At 40.3% G+C, this 22,716-nt stretch overlaps 1 protein-coding gene across 1 annotated transcript; it reads left to right on the top strand.

Annotated features, from left to right (window-relative positions):
* Positions 1-21,278, top strand: TNFSF11 (TNF superfamily member 11). The gene is made up of 5 exons (XM_033052434.1): positions 1-219; positions 8,269-8,436; positions 14,914-14,959; positions 15,042-15,140; positions 20,096-21,278. The coding sequence occupies exons 1-5, from the start codon at positions 1-3 to the stop codon at positions 20,515-20,517; spliced, it is 954 nt and encodes a 317-aa protein (XP_032908325.1). The 3' UTR covers positions 20,518-21,278.
* Positions 21,279-22,716: the final 1,438 nt, after the last annotated feature.

Genomic DNA, 22,716 nt, shown 5'->3' with positions numbered 1-22,716 from the left:
ATGCGTCGCGCCAGCCGAGACTACACCAAGTACTTGCGCGGCTCGGAGGAGCTGGGCAGCGGCGCCGCCCACGAGAGCGCCCCGGCCCCGCCGCCGCCCCCGCCGCCCGCGCACCCGCACCCGCCGCCCGCGTCCCGCTCCCTCCTGGCCGCCCTCGTCCTCCTGGGGCTGGGGCAGGTGGTCTGCAGCGTCGCCCTCTTCCTCTACTTCCGAGCTCAGGTAAGCGGGCGCTGGCGCGGGCGCTTCCCGCTGTGGCGAGTGCCCTGCAGGAGGAGGGGAAGGCCCTCGCGTAGGTGCGATCGAGGTGATTAATTAAAGAAAAAACAAAGCAAAAAGTTTTAGAACAATTTTAGATCTGTCTCTGAAGTTGATGCAGTTCTGAGAGGGGTCGGGCCAATGCGCTCCCAGTGCCCTGCGCAGCTTTGTCCCCTGATCGCTGGAGCTGCTCAGGACGGGGGGTTCCAGACAGCGCTCCGAGCATCGGGCGCGTTCTGGGGTACAGGGCTTCGCCCCGAGGTTGGACAGCATTGGTTGGACGGATTCCCTGACACTCGAAACAGTTTGGTCATGATCCTTCACCTGAAGTTATGCAGGCTTTGGTTTTTTTTAATGATCGGCTTTCGATTTTCCACTGGAGGGAATTTTGACATTGGGTATTAGAAAAAGTTTCTTCACCCAGAAGGTGGTTGGGCAGTGGAACAGGTTCCCCAGGGAAGTGGTTACAACACCAAGCCTGACAGAGTTCTAGAAGTGTTTGGACAATGCTCTCAGGGACATGGTGGGGTTTTTGGAGATGGTGCTCTGCGGGGTCAGGTGTTGGACTCGATGATTCTTGAGGGTCCCTTCCAACTCCGCATAACCTGTGATTCTGTGATACGGCTGAGCTCTTTGGCTGCCGTGAGTGTGTCACCAGCAGGAGAAATGCATTTGAGGACAAAAGAGGTCATCATGCAACACCATTCGTGATGGTGCGTCACCCAGGCTGCGCAGGGACGCTGCAGAGGCGCGGGGTCTGTGCTCGTGGGCACCGGCCAGAGGTGCCTGCCGCGGCTCTGGAGGTGTTTTGGGATTCTGGGGATTTCTGGGAGAGAGCCGCCCCTCACCTGGCAGGCCTCAAGTGTGCCGGGATGCGTCAGAAGAGTCAGGGTGCGTGGCGAGAGGAGCGGGGAGGTGTCGCTGCGGGGGCAGATAAGGTGATGAGCGGTTGGGCTTTCGGGGAGAAGAGGAGCCTGCTTCTTGGAAACGGCCCGGCTGCCTGGATTGCCTCGCTGCTGCATCTCTTACCCTGCAAGGCTGAGCCCGCTCGGAGGAAGTGGGGAACTGCCAGCTAGTTGGTTCTCAGGGCTAAGGGTTAGATTTCTGCTTGGCTTTTTTGTCGGATGCGAGTTAGTTCTGTTAATGTGGGTCTGACTGCTGTCATGGAAGTGGTGCTTCTGTTGTGTGTGCTTTTCATTTGAAGTCGGCAGAGACTGGAAACCTGTTTCTTTCGGTTTACTTTCTAGGTAGAGGCACTTGATCTTGAGGTAGCAGGTTGGATTTCTTAACTAGGTGCACTCTGAAAGCCGGTGTTGCACAAGTGTATACCCACTTATATCCGAGATGAATGACTGTCAAATATACACCAGCACTGCTGATAATTTATTATGCAGACTAATTCGTGTTATCTTACTGACAATGGCTTTGTGTTTTCTATTTTTCCAAAAGTAAAATGTAACAGCAATACAACACTTAGTCATAACTTGCATGTTTCAGAAGAGTGACATCTAATTTCTGGGGCTCATAGTAAAGTAGCTTAAAGCTACTTGTTTGCTTGACAGTGAAATAAATGAATGCCTGCTTCAGCTTGTGACAGGGGCATGTTTTTCACTCCAGATGTTCATGAACCTGAAAAGACATTCTTGTCAAAACATAGCTCAGAGATGCACAGCTACACATTCATTAGGGGGCTTGAGAGCCATTGCAATCAAAGCAACTAATCAAAGTATACCCCCTAATAAAAGATTTTTTTCTGGTAGGTACATGTCAGGGTATCACGTGTGCCAACAAAGAGTAAAAAGAACCATAATGGCTATCTTTCTTCTGCTTCCTTGATTTAAAAAATGGCATGGTTCAGGTGTAACTGCATTTGACAGCTTAATTCTCTTACTAGTTTCTTCTTCCTGTAGGTTTGGAGTAGTGTTATCGAATGGAGTCTTTTGTAAATTTGAATTCCCAAAACATCTAGAAGAGGTGATATAACTCAATGTAAGCTTGACTGAAGTAATTGCTTAAAGAAAGTTTAATGGAGAAAATGTCATCAATGGAAAATAGAACAATAAGTATACTCTTGAACTAAGTAAATAATTCACTATAGGAGGATAAGATAATTCATATTTGTTCATAATTTCTAGTTGTAAAATAAGATAGATGGAAAAACATAGTAGGCCCTGCAGCAGTTAATTTCACACTCTTAGAGATTTTATTTAAATGGGACAAGATCACACCTCTTTCTTTTCACAGAAAGTATTTCTGTGAAGTTTGATTTTATTAAGCTACTTCAATTTGGCCTTTTCAGTGTAAATGTCAGCTAAGTTTGTACTTTAACAGCAGAACCAAATTATTTTAATTAATTTTGTTAAAATAATGAGGCATTAGTAGTAGAAGCAATGCATGAAAAGATTTGAATTGTTTGCTTGGTAAATTAAGCAAATGTGAATTAGAAATATTTGACTGCATAGGCTGATACTAAGAAGTTATGTATCATAGAAGATCTTTAAAACCTTATCTAAGAGTCTGAGTAAACTCTGACTCAGTTTTACCGCTCACATTTTGTCTGTATTTGCATAAAATCATTTGGGCTGGATCATGGCACACTATAAGCTGAGACAATAGTTGAGGTTTTGGTTTTTCCTTAATTTTGTTTATTTTGTGGCTTGAGCATTTGGAATTTCACAAGACACATAACTAAGACTGACACTAGGTTTTCACAAGTAAACACATGTTTGTGGCCAACAAATAGTGCAGTGCCATGCAAGTGAGACAATGAGCTGGTATGTCGAAAAAGCAACAAGTTTGAATTTTAACGGTATTCTCATCCTAGAGTACTGAAATGTGAAAACAGTAGCCTGTTTTGTCCTTTTTGGTCCTGTGCAGTGAACTGAATCCAAGAAATTAAACAATAAAAAAAGTATTGATCTTAAGCATTTATTTGGCCTATACTTTGAGGCATATTTTCTCATTATTTGTAAAAATGCCATGAAAACTTAGTTAAGATACTCAAAGCATCTGGAGGTCATCACTCAATAGAGACTCATGCATGGTACAAGGTGAGAAAAATATTTAATTTTGACTGATAAATGCTGAGGTATAGTCTCCAAAAGTTTTGGTTTTAAGCTTTTCTTTCTGGCCCATTTCCTTAGTTCACTTAGATCTCAAAAGAGTAGGAATCTGGTCTAACACTGACTGAGCTGGAGGGCAGTGAAGCAAATTGAAAGTGCTCGAATTGAAATGTGGTGTCTGGGTGTCCAATGCCCACAGTTTTGGCTAGACCTCCAAGAGTGTGCAGTTTTCCCATTAAGAAAAAGTCTGTACAAATTCTAAGTATTCTACCAGATTGAAGAGTTCACATTTGGATAAATGGTGACCTAGAAGCCCAGTTTTTATTGTAATTTCATGCTTGTGTGGAATTCTGACTTTTGTTATGGTATGTTTTCAAACAATTACCTTTCAGACTTCATATGAAGTTTTGTGAGCATTGTGGCTAACAGGAAAAACAGCTTGCTAGAGTCATTATCTTTCAGAAGCCTGGAAGAACCCCTTCCTGGTGCTTAAGAAAGGTCATGGAGTTCAAAGTGATATTCGATAGTCTGGAAAGTGGTTTAAGTTAGAAAATAAGTACAAGTAGAGATGTTAAACATTGTAATGAGTAAGTGTTTAATGCAGTATTGTAACAGTGCACAGTTGTTGCAGAATTTAGTAGTAAAGGTGGGGGGAATGTATTGTGTCTTTTAAAACCAAACCAAGTCTTTTTACATCATAAAATTGATTCATAATTCTGTAAGTTCATTTAGTCTCACTCATGATGCTGGAGTTCATTTTGGCTGCCCTGAAGTGGGTGAATAGTGTTCAAAAATGCAACTAGAATGATGAGAGATGCTGATAACCAGGGGCACTGAACAGTCTGCTCTGATTTCAAGGTCAGGCAAAACAGACATTAAAAGATAAGCTAGACACTCCTCTCTTTAGTTTAATTCCTCTAGGTTATTTATGTTACTTCACACTTTATAAAGCTTTCTTATTTATTTTTGTTTGCATCTTGATGTTCCTTCCAGATAGTAAATCTTTAGGAGTTTTTGCAGAAGGTGTCCTGCCCTACAAGTTAGCAAGCTGCTTCTGATATTTCATCATAATTTTCTCGTTCTTTAGCAGTTCTTCTCAAAACATGTCCTTGGAATTTTTTCTGTGCATCAGTACTTCCCCACAGTTTTGATCTCAGTGCTTGGTAGTGCTTGTTTACAGCCATGGCAGTTCGTGTGTGTGTTCTGTGTAAAGAGGTAGGATGCAGGGTTTCTGAGAATGCCTTTTCAGGCAAGTGAGCTGATTTTCATAGTTAAATGTGGTGAAGACTATTCTTGAAGACATTCTTTGAAAAGGTGGGGGCAACAGGTGGGTTAGCTAGTCTTGAAATCAAAGTTTCCCCTTATCAGTAACTCTGGAGACTTGCAGTTCTTGTCAGAGTGGGCTGCACAGTTCCTAGTTATTGAAACCATCAGCTGCAATGTTTCCATTAAGCCTTCAGTCTTTTACCTGTAGGTGCAGAGATGCTGGTTTTCTGTCTTAAGCCTTGAGCAGATAAACTGTAATCTGGGCAAGTGATTCTGTGCAATCACTGTTGTGATACAGTATTGTGTGACACATCCGAATGATTGCTGGTAGCAGTGAGCATATGCTGGCATGATTTATCATGCTGGATACTCTGGCCTTTGCAAATGTCATCATCTTTGTGCTGTGAAACCTAGTTTTCTTGCCTGTTACTCAGAAAATGTGCCTTAATAAATCCAAAAGTGGGATGGTAGTGTCTGTCTAATAGAATTATTGATAAAAATTAGTATTTATTGGCAGTTATTTGCTGTAGCTTTCTATGTTGTATTCTGTGATTTGTGTAGAGGGGAGAAGACTCAGATCCAGATCCTGTTAGAGACATCAGTTCTGTGAGGTCTCAAACCATCCCAGCGTAAGAGGTTACATTTGAAATAATGGGTCCTATTTTGGGTTCCTCGGTACCAGAAGTGTATCAACAAACTGGAAGGTGTCCAGCAGAAAACCACTGTGACAGGTAGGAACCACAAAACAATGGAGAACTGGATTCTTTGACAAAGAACAGACTAAGGTGAGGGAAGATAATCACTGGTTTTAGCTATCTGAAGACAGGCTCTTCAGAAGCACACAGAAAAAAAAAAATAAAAGGAGGCACAGTTATAAATTGCAGCAAGGGGACCTGTAGCTGGATATAAAAACCAAGGGTTTTTTTACACACTAGAAGTAGTGAATTTTTAGGAAAGTTTGCCCAGAGAAGCTGAAAGTCTTCATTGATGGACGTTCCCCAAAGCTTGTCTAGAAAAGGCCTTAACCCACCTGACCTAAGTTACAAGTGGGCCCTGTTTCAAGCAGGGGGCTGGACTAGAGATGTCCAAAGGTACCTTCCAAGCCAAGTCATTCTGCATTGACTGCCTTTTAGCAACTGTTGGTAAACACTTTGTGCTGCTTTAAAAAAAAAAAAAAATTCTGTGTTCTGAATACAGTGGGACATAGTGTGAGAGATGCTTTAAGAGTGCAGTTTTACAGTCAGTTAAAGCTAGTGCTGACTTCCTTATATTTTGTTCTTATGCCCATCCCTGTACTGACTCCGACACTTGCCTGATATCTGGGGTGACTTGATTCTGGAAAACTAATCTTAGAGAGAATTAGGCCAGCAGAAATTCCTCCCTTGTTACTGATTTAGAAGAGGAGACTGAAATCCAGGAATTAAATTCTGTGGTGAAGGGGGTGAGAGCAGAGAGGTGCTGCTTTAGATCTCCTATGCAGTTAATGAGGCTGCACTGCACTAGCTAACTTCAGAAGGCATTAAAGTAGGTTTTTAGCACTTAATTCATAGAGCTGCAAGGGCTATACACAGATTTTCTTTGGGATTCAGCTGTGTCAGGCCATCACAAGAAGATGTTACTGCCTCCAAGCCATTCTGTAACTCATCACTACCACTCTACTCAAAGCTGTGGCATCTTATGATCTTCGGGTGAACCTTTTATGACCTGTTTCATTCCAAATCTGCAAGGGATGACTGAGACAGCTAAACCAGGCTACAGGATCTGACACTGGTCTGAATGAATTGGGCAAAGAGTTTTCCATCTGGAGACTTGAAGGATGATGATGATGGAGGAGGCAGCATTTGGTACTGCTGTCTGTGCAACAAGTGTCTCTCTGCTGTGTTACTATTGGGAGGCTGCCTGGGTGGTGTAGACTTTAATTCAACTCTGTAATCCTAACCTTACACTTAAAAGTTAACTAATTTTTTTTTGAGGGGTGGTTAGGGACGTTAATTTATGTTCCTGTGAACAAATGTTGTGTTTGATTCACTTGGCTGTTGTGTATTGTGAAAAACTTCCTTCTGATATGCTGTTTTGTTCAGCTCTATGTTAAAGGAAACTGAATGCTAGGCACTGTGCATAATGTCTTGGTATTCTTGCATTGCAATTTAAAATAACCTTTTGTAATTCTCAGGTAGAAACGTTTCTTCCAAGTAAAGAAAGATAGAAGTAAATGTTCTCTAATAGGCCAACAGTTAGAGAACATAGACAAGAGTTTGGGTGCATAAACCCTTCTTTAAGCCTGAAGTAAAAACAGAATTGATGTGATTTGAGAACAATTTCTGAGAGTCCTAGGCAATCTCCAAAAAATAGTTGCTAATCTCTTCAGTGTAAAGCATTCGGAATATGTGAAAAAAAAAATGTTGAAATGGTTTAAATAGCTTTTGTGCAATAAAATTCTTTCAAGGTACAATCCTAATCCCTGGATTGTCTTCCAATTTATCTAAGCAATAAAATGTAGGATTTAAAAGTATACTTGATTCAGTCACAAAGACTGATTGCTAAAAGTGTCTTGCAGATCATCTAAACTTACCACTCCTTGTCCAATGATGCAGAGGTGTCTTGTGGTGCAATCTAACCATCTTTTGGTCTTTGACTTTTGCTGTCTTGGTGACTATCACACAGCAATATCTCTTGCCACTGTCATGACTTAATCCCAGCTGGCAACTAAGTCTCAGATGGCTGCTCATTCCCTGATGGGATCATGGAGAGAATTGGAAAAGTGAGAACTTGAGGGTTGGGATATAAAGAATGTTTGAAAGGTAAAGAAAAAGCTGCACACACAAACTAAGCAGAATATGAAGCCAGGTGTTCAACCATCCCTAGGACAGCAGGACTCCCCCACACATAAAGTGACTTGGGAAGACAAATGCCATCATTCCAAATGTCTCCCCTTTTCTCCTTCTTCCCCCACCTTTATGTACTGAGCATGATGCCATATGGTCTGGGATATCTCTTTGGCCAGTTCAGGTCCAGGCTGTGTCCCCACCCAGCTCCTTGTGCACTCCCAGCCCTCTCTCTGGTGGGGTGGGGTGAGAGGCAGAAAGGGCCCTGACTCAACTGTAACAAACACATCCCTGTGGTGTCAATGCTGTTTTGGTCACAGTCCAAAACACAGCCCCATACCAGCTGCTGTAAAGAAAATATACTCTATCCACAATGAGCACATCCATAAAACAGTTTCAGTGATATAATTTCAGTGATAAAACAGTTTCAGAGATAACTCCTGTTTCTTCTCTCCCCAAGTTTCTTTGCTTGACATTCACATGTCGTCTTACAAACAATAGCTTTAGGGGTAGGATAATTGTGTATGTTTCCTGCTAAAATAACTGATATTGCCCTGAGTGGTTGAAATACAGAAGCCAATATTATTGACTTTACCATAAGAATGGGATTTATCTTTAACTTTTGAAAGTCAGAAGTCTAGTCTAAGCTAATGAAATAGGCAGCACCAGAAGATAATTCATTCTCCTGTCTCACTTTTTTTTTTTTTGAATGAAATAAACCCTGATGTTGGGAACTTCTTCTCTCTACATTGTTTATAATGAGAATTTAGAGAATAAACTTAGCCAGGGGCTGAATTTTAGATGGTTGAAAAGTGTCTCTTACACTTAGAACTGTGGTTGTGCTTATGTTCTTGTTTCAGATGGACCCTACTAGAATTTCAAAAGAACATGCACACTGTGTCAGAACACTTTTTGGACACCAAGAAAGTACAGATTTGCATGATGCCTCCTTTGAAAGTCAAGAAGCGAAGTTAATTCCGGAATCCTGTAGAAGTGTGAAACAGGCTCTCCAAAGGGCTGTGCAGAGGGTAAGCGGCAACAGACAATGTGTTTCTTTATTCCATGGTCCTGTTGAAATTAAAACAATTTTTCCCAAATCTGTATTCAGAGGTAAGTTCTAGAAATTATTTTCTGGTGCTTGACTAACACCTGACATTTTATCTGGTATTGAATTCTATTTTCTGATGAATCTGGTAGTGGCTAACCAAGTCTGTATTCAAGCAAATTTTATTTATTTATTTTTTTTAAGAAGGGAAGACTTGAAGATGTACTACAAAAACTCATTGAAGTTAGGTGATTAACCATTCTGACGTTTGGATGGGCCTGAATGGTAGCCATTTATGCTAATATTTTATAGGTTTTCCACCCTTTGGATGTTCACAACAAGTGTCAGTTCCACATTCTTTTCAAAGGAATCTTCCAGACAAGATTCTCTTAAGTCGAGGTCGTCAGTAAGCAAAATTTTGCCTGAAGGAGATAGCATTTGTTCTCATTTGCTCTTGTTTTTTACTCTGTCTGGAAATGAGCATCAGTTCCTGCTTTGGTTTTGCTCTCTTTGCCAATTGTGTTCTTTGCAGACCATTCTTACACTGGCAAAAGACCTACTTTACCATAGCCTGATAACTGGGTGGTCTTTGCCCAGGAATTGAGAATGACTGCTTGTTCTCAAACACAAATGACAAAAGAAGTCAGCCCTAATGAAGAAGCCTAAGCAAACTGGAAATATGCCACCATCCCCTTTTGCTGCAGTTACTGCCTTTGATCTCTTTTTGTGTTCATGGTAGTGTTTAGTGCTAATTATGGGCTGTGTAATAGATGGATGTCTGCTATGGTATTTGGTTTTCTTGGCTTATCAGGCCCATTACAACTTTACTGCCTTACATCTGCATAGGATTGGCAGCTTTTCATTGAGGGTCCTACATTAGATTTGAGTTGAACTCGAATATGCTTTAGCATGAGCTGTACTTAAGTTGAATTTACAGCATTTGAATTGTGCTAATGTCATGTTTGCTTTTACCTGAGAACTCTGAGTGACAGATCTTTTTGTGAACAAAATACAGAGAGAAACAGGAGTCCATGTCTTGTCCCTTTTGCTAGCCACCTCCTTCAAGAGCTTAAAGGAGAAACAAAGGCATACGTCTGTAGGATTAGTTCTTTCCTCCTGCATTTTATTGAGCTCTCAGCTGTATGTGCTGTGTGCTGGGCTGCTCATTCACTCATGACAGAGTCAGGAGCTTGTTACAGTAAGTCAATGGGGAGCCCTTCGTTCTGGTCATTTGCAGCTGGTTACTCAACAAAGGCACTGGCTTTAGCTGAGGCTTTATATCCTGCCAGTCTGGATGGAGGTTAAATGCTGCAATGTCCGTGGCCAGGATAAATAGTGAGTAGGGATAACTTTTTTTGGCTGATGACCATCAGTTTGAGAACAATAAAATTTCCCTTGCCAAAGTAGCTGGATTCTCAATGCAATGGAGTTTATTGAGCAGCTGCACTAGCGGTCTGGATGCTTTGTCATCTTGCCTCAATGACAGAGGAAAAAAATAGGTAAGAAGGTGGTGACCTGAGGCTTTTTACATCTTTTCGGTAGATCACAGAAGTGAAAGTAACAGTGTCAAGGCAGAATTATACTTTATCATCATCTGTAAATTCTGCCTTTCATTCACCCTGCAACAGCAGAGTGGAGACGCAGCTGTAATTTAGTTGCAGTTGTGCTACTCCTTTGTGTGTGGATCCAGTTAATGTGACTTAAAGGAGGTTTCCTGTTGTCTGTGCTTTCTTCACTTTCCTTAAGGAGAATCTAAAGAATCTAACTTTTGTGTGTTTTAAGAACCAGTATCCTTATTTGAACTGGCAGTATGCTCACTGACCAAAATGGAACACTTCAAAATACCATTTATGTTTTTTGATTTTTCAATATATAGTCTTTTGCAATTTGAACTGCTCAGGAAATGAAAATAGGCAAATTTCTTTTGCTCAGGTTTATGGTCTGGTTACAGCTTCAAGCTTCCTGCACCAGTTTTCATCGTTTTTTCTTTGCACACCTGTGGACAGCCTGCTTAAATGTAAAGCAGAGATTGATGTTGAAAATGAAAGTGCTCTTGCAAAAACCAGTGTAGTAGGGCTGCAAAATCCAGTCTAGAGGTACTTGTCTCCTGAAAAAATGAGAAAGTTTTTTTTTTGTTTTAATCAGAATCTAATGATTGATTCCTTAACATATTCCACAATAAAAATTCTGCTAAAGAAGCAGCTTACTAAGTAGAGAGCATATTTTCAATATTGCATATAAACTTTCAAGCAGACAAATAATATACTTTCTTAGCTGGTCTGTTTGCTTAATTTTTTTCCATGTAACCCTAAAAAACTTTTGGCAGTCCAGATGCTGTAACCACAGTCCTTATGAAGTCTGTTATGAGCCTGAAGTAGAAAGGACTACAAACATATCTTAGGTCAATCCATAAGTAACTTAGCTTGGCAATGCTCCCAGCTTCTAGCTGCTTGTGGAGTTCAGGCGTAAGCTGTTCTTCCACATGGCAACAGAGTGCTTTGCTAGACCTCTAGGGCAGCATTTATAAAGAGATCTATATACTTAGCAGACATTTGAAGAGCACATAGTTCTAGACCAAGTAAAGGTTTCACAAGTGATTGCTGTAAGTTGTTAAAATGTCACCTACAATTTTGTAGGTTTCCATCTCACAGTCTTACATGCCTTTTTTTTTTTTTTTTTTTTTCTGCAAGCAGTAGGCTATTCATTTGGAGAGAGGCTTTATTGCTGGCGTCTAAACTATAGTCTGATGAATATAGGTTCATGTACTTTCTGTTTCACTTCCTTCCTGATCAGCATTCTTCAAATTGCTGAATTTCCGGCAAGATAATCAGATACTTCTTGCTGGTATCAGCTGTACTTAAAGCACTTGGTGATAAAAGAATCAAGTGCATAAAGAAGGTTTAAGACCACATCTGAAGCAATAAGTGAATGTCCAAGAGTTCTCTTCTCATTGGTCTCAAAAGACTACTTGGAGCTGCTCAAAGTAGATACTGAGATATTTAGATAAAAGCTAAAGGAGACTAAAAACCTTTCACAAATGTCATGTCTTCTGGTGTAGCCTTGTCTCTGCATCCTCAGCATTGGACATAACTTCAAGAGCAGCAGTTATTTTTGCAGCCTGCTGTGGATGAGGTAAAGAGTAGTTCCCAACATTCCAGGTACTTAAAACATAATTTTTAGCTATAAAATGAGAAAGTTTTGGAGCTTCTTAGTGGCCTCTTAATTTTATTTTTTTTTTATGAAGGGAAGACATGTTTTTCATTTTGTGACTAACTCCTTGTCTGATGTTTAAACAGTGTGTGCATGGAGGAGGATGGAATGTGGGAAGCAGGCCAGCAGAGTTGACTTGGTGGGCAGTGAGCAAATGACAAAGGTGTACAAGTGCAGCTTGTCATAAGATTAAGAGTGGGGTGACTTTTGTGTACAGTTCTGCTAAAAATAACTGAACAGCTTGGTATCACACACAGTTCTGTGGATGGCAGTCTTAAGATTAAGTTGCTGGTAATGTTTTGTCAGCAGTTTTCATGCCATTATAGCAGTGTCTTAGTCACAGGTTCTGTTGAGCTGTTTCTGCCTCTTTAATGAGCCTCTGTGAGTAAGTATGAGACACCTAAGAACATTCAGGAGCTAAAAACCACAGTTGATACTTTGGTGACTTGAGAAATCACAGCTCTTAATTCCTTGCATTAAGAATACCAGGGGATTTTATGATCTTATTAAGAGGCTACCTTCAAACATCCACTGAAAAATGTCCTTCAGGGTCAGAAGCAAATACACAGTTAAATGCTTTTCTAAGGTAGGTTGTGTATCAGCACCTTGGAAGTGTATGAACATGAAGTAAAAAAAAAAAAAGACGTTTAAGTTTAACTACATATTCTTTCAGAGGAAACCTACAAGTCCATATCTGTTTTCTAGGGACTAGTCAATGTGTTCTGTCTTCGTTTGGGAAGCTGGGGAAACATAACAGAAAGAATATCAAACTTTCATGAAGCAGGTCAGAATCAAGTAAATAACTTGACACTAGCCCAGAGCTTAGAGAACTGCTGGAGGATTTTGTTTTCTGGCCACAGATTTTGTTTGCTTCTGATCCAGTGATAAGCTCACGGAAGAGTCAATGAACAATTGGCTGAAACCGTCAACCTTGATATTATTAGTGCCATCATCTAATCAGCTGGGCTAACTCCAGACCAGGAGAGTTGTGGGCCCAAGTCTTCCTGGGTAGCTGTCCTGCTTACTGTGTGGTCAAGCTGCAGATGAACAGCACCACCACCAGTTAGAAGGAGAGCAGCTCAGACTGATTTCATGAGGACTAGAGCCATTCTGTGTGGAAGATGAGCTGGGTCAGGCTGCTGAGACTCAGAAGGTGAGGTGTTCAGCTGCTTAAGCTAGAGCATCTTTGGAAATGTGCAGAAGCAGAACTGAATGCTCCTAAGAAAAATGGAAGTTAAAAGTGGCTCAGCCCTTGGAAGCCCCAAAGTGGTCACTTGCTATTTAATTATCAACCATGGGATTTGGTTTTTTTTTTTTGAAAGTACTAAATCTAGCTAGTAGGAGACGAAAATATACATGGTTCTTTTTGGGTCTGCTCGGTAGGCTTTCCAGGCAAGGACATTATCACATACTCCCAAAAGAAAGGATATTAAAACAAATTCCATATCTGAGAAGTTTCCACTAAGGAAGCAAGAAAACAATCATGTCTCTCCTTTAAGGGAGAAAGGGTTAGGATAGGTGTGCTGCAATAATCTCTGAGAGTGTGATCCATCTCCCAAGCCATTCTTGCCTTACATCCTGTTTTCTTCAGAGGCTTTTGCTGTTTTTCACAGCACCTAGTACTTGCATTCTCTTGCCATCTTCCTATTTCCTACTCAAGTGTGGCTAGTGGCTGATGCTGACGTGGAGCTCCTAGAACTGAACTTCATTTTCATGCTCCTAGAACTGACAATGAAGTAGGAAGATCAGAGAGGCACAGTGAATGTAAATACGGGAAGTAGATGCGAGTTTTTCTGCTTTTGAAGTTGTGATTCTTCTGCTTTTCTTCTCGTCTCTACAGTAAAAAGCATCTTCATGATTCTTATCTATGAAATCAGCATATCTCAGCTGAAGTATTGTGCTTTGATAGTCATACTACAGCTTCTATACTGCTGTGGCTTTTCATTTTGGTTTAGCATTTAAACACCTACTGAAAGAGGAAAGTGAGAGTAATAAATGCACCAACCGAGGTACTACATATTTCACTGTGGTTGCAAAACTACATAAAAGCAGGAGTTCAGGTGTTTTCAGAGCAGGATTTCAAATTCTGAAACACCCCAGTGATTGAGAGCACAGTGGGACTTTGCTGATCTGGCCAAATCTGAACTGTATTTCATATACATGGATTGAATTAGGAAAACAGCAGTGTGCATGGCATAAAGATGAAACAAAAGGACCACTCTTAGGTTTCAGAGGACATGACTTGCTATCTTCAGCAAGATGTTCCCTTTTACTAAACATCTTCTTGCCAGCTCCATGGTATGAGGAATTCAGAATAACAAACATATCACCCCTCATTTTTAGAAAACAGATGGAGAGTCATGGGGAAAAGGGAGACAGAACTGAGGGCTGAGCTTAATACTGAGACTCAGTCTAGGCTTGTAACAAGAATAGGCTGCTTAGATTTTTTAAATCGGCTATTTGTATCTTTTTCTCAAGAGGCATACAGGTGTGAATGATTCAAAGCAAAACTTTTTATGGTACCTGATGCCTGCATTTTGTGCTGTTCTTGGGTTTGGGTAGCATAAATTTTAACATGAATGAAAATTACCCGCAGCTTTAAAGAATTACATACTTCCCGTACTTCCCAGTCCCTTTGGATCCAGTATGGATGATACTTAATCCTTCAGTTCCTGTGTGTACCTTGTTAGGAGTGAGCCTTGATTGTAAAGCCTTGTAGCCTTCCCTGTTGGTGGCCAAGTGTGAGGCATGGAGGTTTTCATTCACCTCAACACAAATGATATTTAGAGTTTAGCTATCCTTAGTTGTTAGATTACACAGTGTTTCTTGTATAGAAATATCTCTTTCTTTGCCTTTAGACTCCAAGTAATTAAATCAGTTCATAAATTCCACTGTTTGATTGATAAGAAGGCATCACATCATTGTTCCATTAGACTTAGAGAAATACTCCAGGTCCAGTGAGTAGAAAAGGTTTTAAATGTGCTATCACCACTACTTCAGTAAATAATGCAGTGATCATACATACTATCATTTCTGTCCACCTTTATTAGAATTACCAAATTGCTAGAAGTAATTTGATTGTGTGTGCCTGTTACATATATTATCATTTACATGATTTATATCCCAGACATCAGGATGTGCTGGAGGTGGAAATGTCCCCAGATACATTTATAGAGTATTGTAAACGTGCAAACTAAACATTGTTACAAAACCAAGAAAGCATCAAAGCAATGTTTCCTTCTCATTTTAGGAAGTCCAACGTGCTATGGGAAGAACGCCACCAAGACCAGAGAAAGGTAGGTATTGGTTTATGAATTAGAAATATTTTAGTTCCACTAAAATTGTCTGTTTGAGATAATGCAGTTCTTTTATCTCTAGCTGCAATGGAAGCATTAGGACTTGAACTGTACAAGAGGAACAAACCTGAGAAGCAGCCATTTGCCCATCTCATTATTGATGATAAGAATATTCCATCTGGTAAGTTTAATTTTTAAGTGAATGCTTCCAATACTAATATAAATGTATTAAAAGTGAAGTATATTAAGATAGTTCAGCAAAACAGCAACAGGCTGGGACTTCAGAAATGGCTTTTGATAATGAGAATAAATTGGATGGATTAAAGGATTTCAGAGGCAGCAGGGGTGTTGCTAAATTTCATGATCAACCTCTTGAGAGGCATGCCCTGCCCCTTTGTGCTGTCTTCAGTGAGGAAGGAAGATCTATGTTGAATGCTCTCCTCTGAAGTTTCCCATTTTCCTTTGGCCTGTAGGGCCCATCAGGGGTTTTTTACTCCCACTGGACACCAGCCTAGAGGATGCATGCATACACACAAGCATCTACCAGCACAAACATTGCCTGAGCTACTGAGTAGGGGGGGAAAGTTGTTCTTGTGGCTTTTATCTGCCCTTGTGGTAAGAGGATGGCATTCTTTTATCTCACTAGAGCTCTTATTTTCTACACACAAGTATTCATATGGCTTTGGGAATATCCTTGCTAGTACAATATCAGGGAAGAAGACATGAGTCTGCCTTGGAACACTCTCCAGAGGAAAAGATTCATTCCTGAAATTTCAAGATAATGTTAGAACAGTTTTAGTTTTTGCCCTGGGGCACTGTCAGTTGAGATTTTTTTGCTGTATTCTCAGTGTTATATTCTCAGTTGGTGTGGTAGAAGTAAACCAGTTTTTTCTGAATCTGTTAGGTGGAGGATCTTAAGGGGTGTATTGATCACCACTGTCTTCTTTCTCTGAAGATTTGTACATTCTGCAGGGCTGAACTCATTGTTAATTGAGCTGTGCACATTGCTTTTCTGTTTTATATAACCAAACCAAAGGGGAATGGTGTGTTGAGACTTGAAATCTGAGAGTTTAGCAGCCTGCATAGAACTACCTTGCTCTTGCTCTATTTAAAGACAAAGCACTTCTGTACAGCTTCTTGCCTGGAGGGATAGGATTCTTTCAAGTGCATTGGCATTGCCACAAGCCAGAGCTTTATAGCAGAGAGCTTAAACAGCTTGTCAGATGGCAGTCAGAATTTCCACAAGCTTTCTTGTTAGCTCAAATGCCTCCTGACAAGCTTTTATTTTAGTCAGATTTTGGCTTTGACCTACTTTTACAATAGGTCAATAGCAGAAGATTTGCTGTCAGTAAACCTGCCTTAGCATTTTATCTTTGGAGGGTTTCAATTAATTTGTTAGTCATAGAAACAGATCACTTATTTGTAGAACTGTAGTGGATTGTCAGTGTTGCAGTCTGTGAAATCCACATTTTCTGTGTGGAATTTATTTGCTGCTTATCTGGATGTTGCTGTGAACTGTAATTTTATAACTGTAATTTACAGCAACTGACAATTTTTACAGTTGTGCATTGCTGCATTAACCTTCAAGGGTGTGGATCAGCACATCTATGGGTAATGACCAGAGAGACAGTGTTCTTTTTTGCTCCAGATCAACTCCTTACCAATGTGATGAGCTGCACATATGCTCCCTTCTGATCTCGTTTCTGCCTCTCTTGGAAGAGCATTGCCAGGAGTTAATCCATGAGCACAGCTTCTGCAGCCCTTGTGGGCATTGCAGCAGTGAGGGGCTGCATCCTTAGGGACAGTGGGAGCCCTGAACCTGCTGGTTGTGAGCCCCTTTAATGTCATGCTCACTGGCATGATGCATGCCCACTTGGCTGGGTAGCATAGAGATTAGTGACAACCATAAGGAAAGAAAAATTTGCCTGAGGGGTCACCAGGAGGTTTTCCTCTCCCATCTCGTTTTCTCTGACTGCAAATGGCAATTTCTACTTTCTTCCTCTGATTCTTTACCCTGCATGTCTGAAATACATCTAAATTGTTTTCTGCCATCCCTGAGTGGACAGATCTGTTCTTAGTATTTTAAGGTTCTCTGCTGTCATCACACTCATCCAGAATAAACAGTGTCAGAAAAAAAAAAGTCTTCACCACTGTGAAACAGGATTTTAAGCAGCTTTCTACTGAACGCCCGTCATGAAGGGGCACTAAGCAGTACTTGTGATAGAACATTTTGCTTTGACCTGGTTCACAATAGTGTCAGGCCTCAAGTGGACTTTTGCAGCTGGGGGGATAGTGCAAGGGACAGGGGAAAATAACCCTTCCCAGATCTTGGTATCCCCACCCACCATTTGGCACAGAAGCTGTAGTGGTTTGGCTTGCTGTGTGTATTTTTTAAGTTTACTGCCTTAGGTTAGAGCTGGATGCTTGTTGGTTGGTTTTTACCAGAGCTCACTATAAATGCTACCTAGGTTTTAAACAAAAACAGTGAATTTTGGTTTAAAAATTGATTACAGAAATTAGTCACAGTTTAAAGGGGAAAATTGCAAACAGAAATAAATATAAATGTTAAATATATCATTTGGGGTGTGAATTGATACCTTTAGCTGTCTAAGGAAATGCTGCAGTATTCTGTGCTATTTACAGCTGCAGGTTTGACTTAGCTGCCCTTTGCCTCCAAAAGACTTTTCAGAGCAAACAGTACTTTGGTCCTTTTTTTCAGGCTTTATTTATACCTGGAAGCTACTAGGATGCAAACAAATTATCAAAACAGGACTCCTTTCTCCTCTGTTCCCTTCACATCATTCTTCTTGCTCTTTAATTTTATATAAATCATTTGTATTAGTTCAAGCTCACAAAAAAACAGTACATTGTTTTTTATTTATCTTCAGTTTTGAGAAAGAGCATGCATTATCTTGAATTCTTAAATAATGCTTTTTGTCCTGTCTGGAAGGCTATTTTGCTCATTTTCCCCCAGACACTTCCTTCTCTATCAACAGGACTTACCTCGCGCTGTTTTTTTTCATGGTTCCAAAGTAAATTATTTCATAGAAGATACTATATTGCAGCACTTTTGACTGTCCCATAGCTTGGGTTATGTGTCAGAGTTTGATATATAACATCCATGGACAGCAGATCCAGCACTTAACATGCTCCAGTTTCCTACACTTCCTGTGCTTCAGGGCACTGATTGTTTTGATGTCTCAAATTTGGGTGTGATAACACCAGAAGTGCTGAGAACCTGCTCACTCCTTCCATTGCAGGTTGCCTGGAATATCTCCAGACATCTTTGGGCTGTGCTGCTGGCTGTGGCACGCCTCCTCTGGAGCTCTGAATTGGGGCAAAATGCCTGTCTACCTCAGCACACGCATTCATAGCATTATAATCTAGCTTGGAAGAGGCCTCCAGAAATCTGTGCAAATCCATTGCTCAAAACAGGGAGGGTCATCTCCCATCATCTCTTGGCCTGTTCCCCTGAACATCCAAATAGTGTAAATGAAATTCACCCAGAGCCCTTCTCTCAACTGCAAGTGACTGTGGAACCTATTTGCTCTCTTTTCCCTTCTTCAGCAGAAAATCTTCCCACTGAGGATTTCTTCAATTTTCTTCAAGCTGAAAATTACAGCTTGACTGGCAACTAAAAAGTTGACTTGTCGGGTAAACAAAATTTGCCTAGCAACTACCCTGTGTGCCACTGGGCAATCACGGCATGCCTTTCTGTTCCATCATAGGTGTGCATTCCTGTCCTGTATCTAATGTGCCTGTCCTCTGATCCAGGCAGTGATTTCTTGCGTGTCCTCCTCATCTTGGAGGTAGCCCATGCTCCATGGGGCAATATTTCTCTGAGACTTAATGCTGTGCAAATGAAGTTCTGTGATTTCTTCAGCTGTTCCTGGTGCTTCAGAGGTGCACTCTGGTGCCCCTAGCTCAGCAAATCTTGCAGGTGAATAATTGCAGGCTAAGAGACTTAAGATCTCTGTGTCTCTTCTAGTTAATTGATGAGTTTCAGATTTTTTTTTTTGAGGCACTGCAGAGAAGATGGCTTCTCTGCCTGGTTTTGCTTTCATAATTTCTGCCTGGCTGTACTAGATCCATAGAGGAGCAGCTAATTGTGATTTGCCTTTAACAGTGCTTTTGCTTAAGTCTTTGTGGAAGAGTGCCAGAAGGTTTTTGTTCTGGGCTGCTGTGAAATTATTCATCTGACATGGAAAAGTTGCTTGCCCTTGGCAGTTAGGGAAGACTCATCTCTCAAATTCCCCTCTTCCTTCTTCCCCTCCCTTTCTGCACAGACCTGGGGGTGGTTGTAAGGCATGCCTTTGTATGTGCTTGGAGGAGAGGGCACTGTGCCCTGCTGTGTGCTATGGAAAGTTTGCTGAGGATGGACTGTTCTGGTTTGATGTTGGGAGGATAAGGTACTGAAAATTGCTAATGGTTAGAAGGACTAGTTGGCCACCTCCCATCTGTTTGGTTATGCCCTGCATATTGTCCTGAATAATAGAATGCTAGTGGCTGTGCCTATCAGGAAGTTTATATAACAAATACTTGAAGTGCTGAAGTGTGAAGTTTAGGCAACTTAATGTGTAGTACTAAAGATGCACAATTGTACTCTTCCCCATTTTTTGGTGTTGTCAAATGAAAATATGTTTACCTTTCTACCATTACAGTCATGCAAATATAAAATGTGGAAGATTTCATAAACCTTCTCTGCTGGGAACTGTCAGTTCAGTGGGGTTTTTTGCAGAATTTTGGTTATTCCTTGTTAACTTAAAGACCAAACCCAAGTTTTTCAGGTTTCTCTCAACTGTTTATAACTTGAATAAAGTTTTAGGTGGAATGCAATGTCTATGTAGAGCTTGTTGCATGTTTTTTTGGCATAATCAAACTATAGGCTAAGCAAGTGTCTCATACCACAGTCCAGTAGGTGTTTGCTGGGAGGCCAATTACAAACTCTAAGCAAAATATGGGAGTGTATGATGAAAAGAGAAGGTTTTGTTAGGAATTTTTATCATAATTGTTTCATATTCACTTTAGCCTATAGAACTTTAGCTGCTATTGATTCTAAAAACATAGAGATTGCTTTCTGAATGTTGAGGTTTGTCAAACGTTTATTTATAATCTTCTTTTTTTTTTTATCTCTAGGAACTCGCAAAGTGAACCTCACATCCTGGCATCATGACAAAGGCCAGGCAAACTTATCAAATATGACATTCAATGATGGAAAACTAATTGTTAATCAAGATGGATTTTACTACCTTTATGCCAATATTTGTTTTAGACATCATGAAACTTCAGGGAACTTGACTAAAAGAGGGCTTCAGCTGATGGTGTATGTGATTAAGACAAACCTTAAAATAAGGCGCTTTGATGTGTTGATGAAGGGAGGAAGCACCAAATACTGGTCAGGGAATTCAGAATTTCATTTTTATTCTGTAAATGTAGGGGGTTTTTTTAAATTAAAATCTGGTGAAATGATAAGTATCCAGGTATCAAACCCGTTGCTACTGGATTCTTCACAAGAAGCAACTTACTTTGGAGCGTTTAAAGTTAGAGATTTAGATTGAATCTTTCTTTAGCATGCTGGAAATTGTTTGAGTTTTTAGTTGCCAGAAACAACTTGAACAGAAAATCTTCTGCAACCCAATTACATCTGTGTAAGCCATACATCTCTAAAGACACGTTTTTGTCCCATGCAGACTCCAGCTGGAGTCCTGCAAATACATGGAAGGGAAAAATTACACAGTTCTCTTGATTCAGTCTTAAAGCAGATTTTTCTTAAAGCAGTTCATTTGTCTCCACTGGCCTCACTGGAGTCATTGTGCTTTTTGCATTGGTGTAGTTGAAATCAAAATTAACATTACTGAGCTTCTGTTTCCAAGTTCTGCCCTGACTACTCGTATTAGTTTTGGTGCAAACATAAGGCAGGAAAGAACCTGGCTCCCAACTTGCATTTAGGGCTCCATTTTGCTTGGGGTTGAGTGTTCTGACCCTGAGACAGCAAAGATGGTGAAAGTGTGACTAATCCCATTGCATTTGATGTGGCTTTTTAGATGCTGAGTTAACTCTGATTTTGCTTTGCTGGGTTAGAGTTGGAGAGCTCAGACCATGGCAGGAATGGGTTGGGGAGCACCTGAACAACCTAATTGTTACCTGATTAATACAGCCATTCCAAGAAGAAGGGAGATCATCTGGCCTTGCAGTTCTAAAAAGTTAATTACAGGTCATGTTATTATTGTTGCACAGTTAATTGCAAATATAGATTGCCAAAATATGGCGTGCCTTTAAAGTATTACTTTGTGCCAGAACCTGCAAATACATTTTTTAAACAAAAAGTATGTATTTTTATATTCTGTAATATCTAAAGTTATATTTCAGGTGTAATGTTTTGTGTAAAAAAATGTAAATTATATTGTCCTATACAAATGTTTGATACAAAATATTTAAAATCTCTTGCTGTTTGTATATTTAATGTTTTAAACTGTTTTTATGTACAGACATGTTAAACTGGTGCACTTTTTAATCCCAATGGGAAAAAATGCAGCTATAAGAGGTTGTTTGCAGTTAGCAAATGTAATATATATCTTTGTTCTTCTTAACTTAATAGATTTCTTTTAAACTTGTCAGTTTTAGGGGAGGCAAAATCACACCAATGCCATGAGTAATTACACCAGAATGCTGGTCACTGGGTGCCTTTCAAACCTGGAGGGTAATTAAGCTGGCATTATGTAAAAATGAAGTTTAAAAAAAATTAATACACAATAAGCCCCAGAAATGTTTTAGGGGTATTTATAGTTACTGAACAGGCATATTTTCCTACAACAAAATCTGCCAGTGTTAAATTATGCAATTGAACAGTAATATTTTTAGCTTAGTTTCCTGAAAAGTGAAGCTTATATCATTGCATTGCCTGTTCTTGTCTCCCACTGTAGCTTTTAAAGCTCTGCACCCTTCTGCCAGCTTTGGCAGATGAATGGCAGAGTTAAGAGATATTCTTGCAGGTTTTATGAGGACAGACAGCTGAGAACAACTCAGCCATTTATACATTATTTGTCAGTGGCTGGCCACTGTTCATTTTAGCCAAGAGATTAACTGGGGAGACTCCTGCAGCGTGAGCTGTCGCTTGTACAGTGCTTGGCCAAGAGAGGTGGGTGGATGGAATCTGAGGGTGGGTACACGGGGGAGGGCTGCAAATGTTGAGGTGATATTTAGAGCACATCTGGGCAGGGGACAGCAGCTTGTTGGGTAAGGGATGAGGGAGGCTTTTGAAGTGTTTGTGTGCTCTACAGATGATGTGGGGAAAGCCCGCTATTTATTGCAGTAGGAATCAAATCTGTAGGAATTGGGGCTTCATACAAATCCTCAGGCTTTTAATTTTTTTTTGTTTTTGTTAAAGGAACTGAGTTGAATTCAAGCAATTATTTTATACTGTATAATAAACATTTCTTTTTAATGTTAATATTGTTTTCTTACAAAATATATTTCTAAGAAAAAAACCAACTTTGTGATTTCTTTATTTTCTTGTGCAGCTTTGATAATTTTATCCAGATTTCAGAATGTGCAGGCTGGGTATAGTACAACTCACTCAAGAAAACTGAAGCATAAATCAATTTTTTTGAGACAATTACAATGAATTTTATGGAGTTTTGATTTAGCTTCAAATCTATATACACCACTTTCAAGTCAGATTAGGCCTTTAGAGGTTGGAAATTCAGCTGAAAATGAGGACTTTCCATTTATGTTTCACATCAAACAGTTGTCAGTTC

The sequence above is a fragment of the Catharus ustulatus genome, chromosome 2 (assembly GCF_009819885.2).
Source record: "Catharus ustulatus isolate bCatUst1 chromosome 2, bCatUst1.pri.v2, whole genome shotgun sequence".
Lineage (NCBI taxonomy): Eukaryota > Metazoa > Chordata > Aves > Passeriformes > Turdidae > Catharus > Catharus ustulatus.
This window is presented reverse-complemented; position numbering and strand designations above follow the sequence as displayed.

Excerpts from the sequence above, each read along its gene's own strand:
- TNFSF11 (XM_033052434.1), top strand. The coding sequence starts at position 1 with ATGCGTCGCGCCAGCCGAGACTACACCAAGTACTTGCGCGGCTCGGAG. Across the intron at positions 8,437-14,913 it reads TCCAAAGGGCTGTGCAGAGG|GAAGTCCAACGTGCTATGGG; the intron begins GTAAGCGGCAAC and ends TTCTCATTTTAG. Across the intron at positions 14,960-15,041 it reads GCCACCAAGACCAGAGAAAG|CTGCAATGGAAGCATTAGGA; the intron begins GTAGGTATTGGT and ends TTTTATCTCTAG.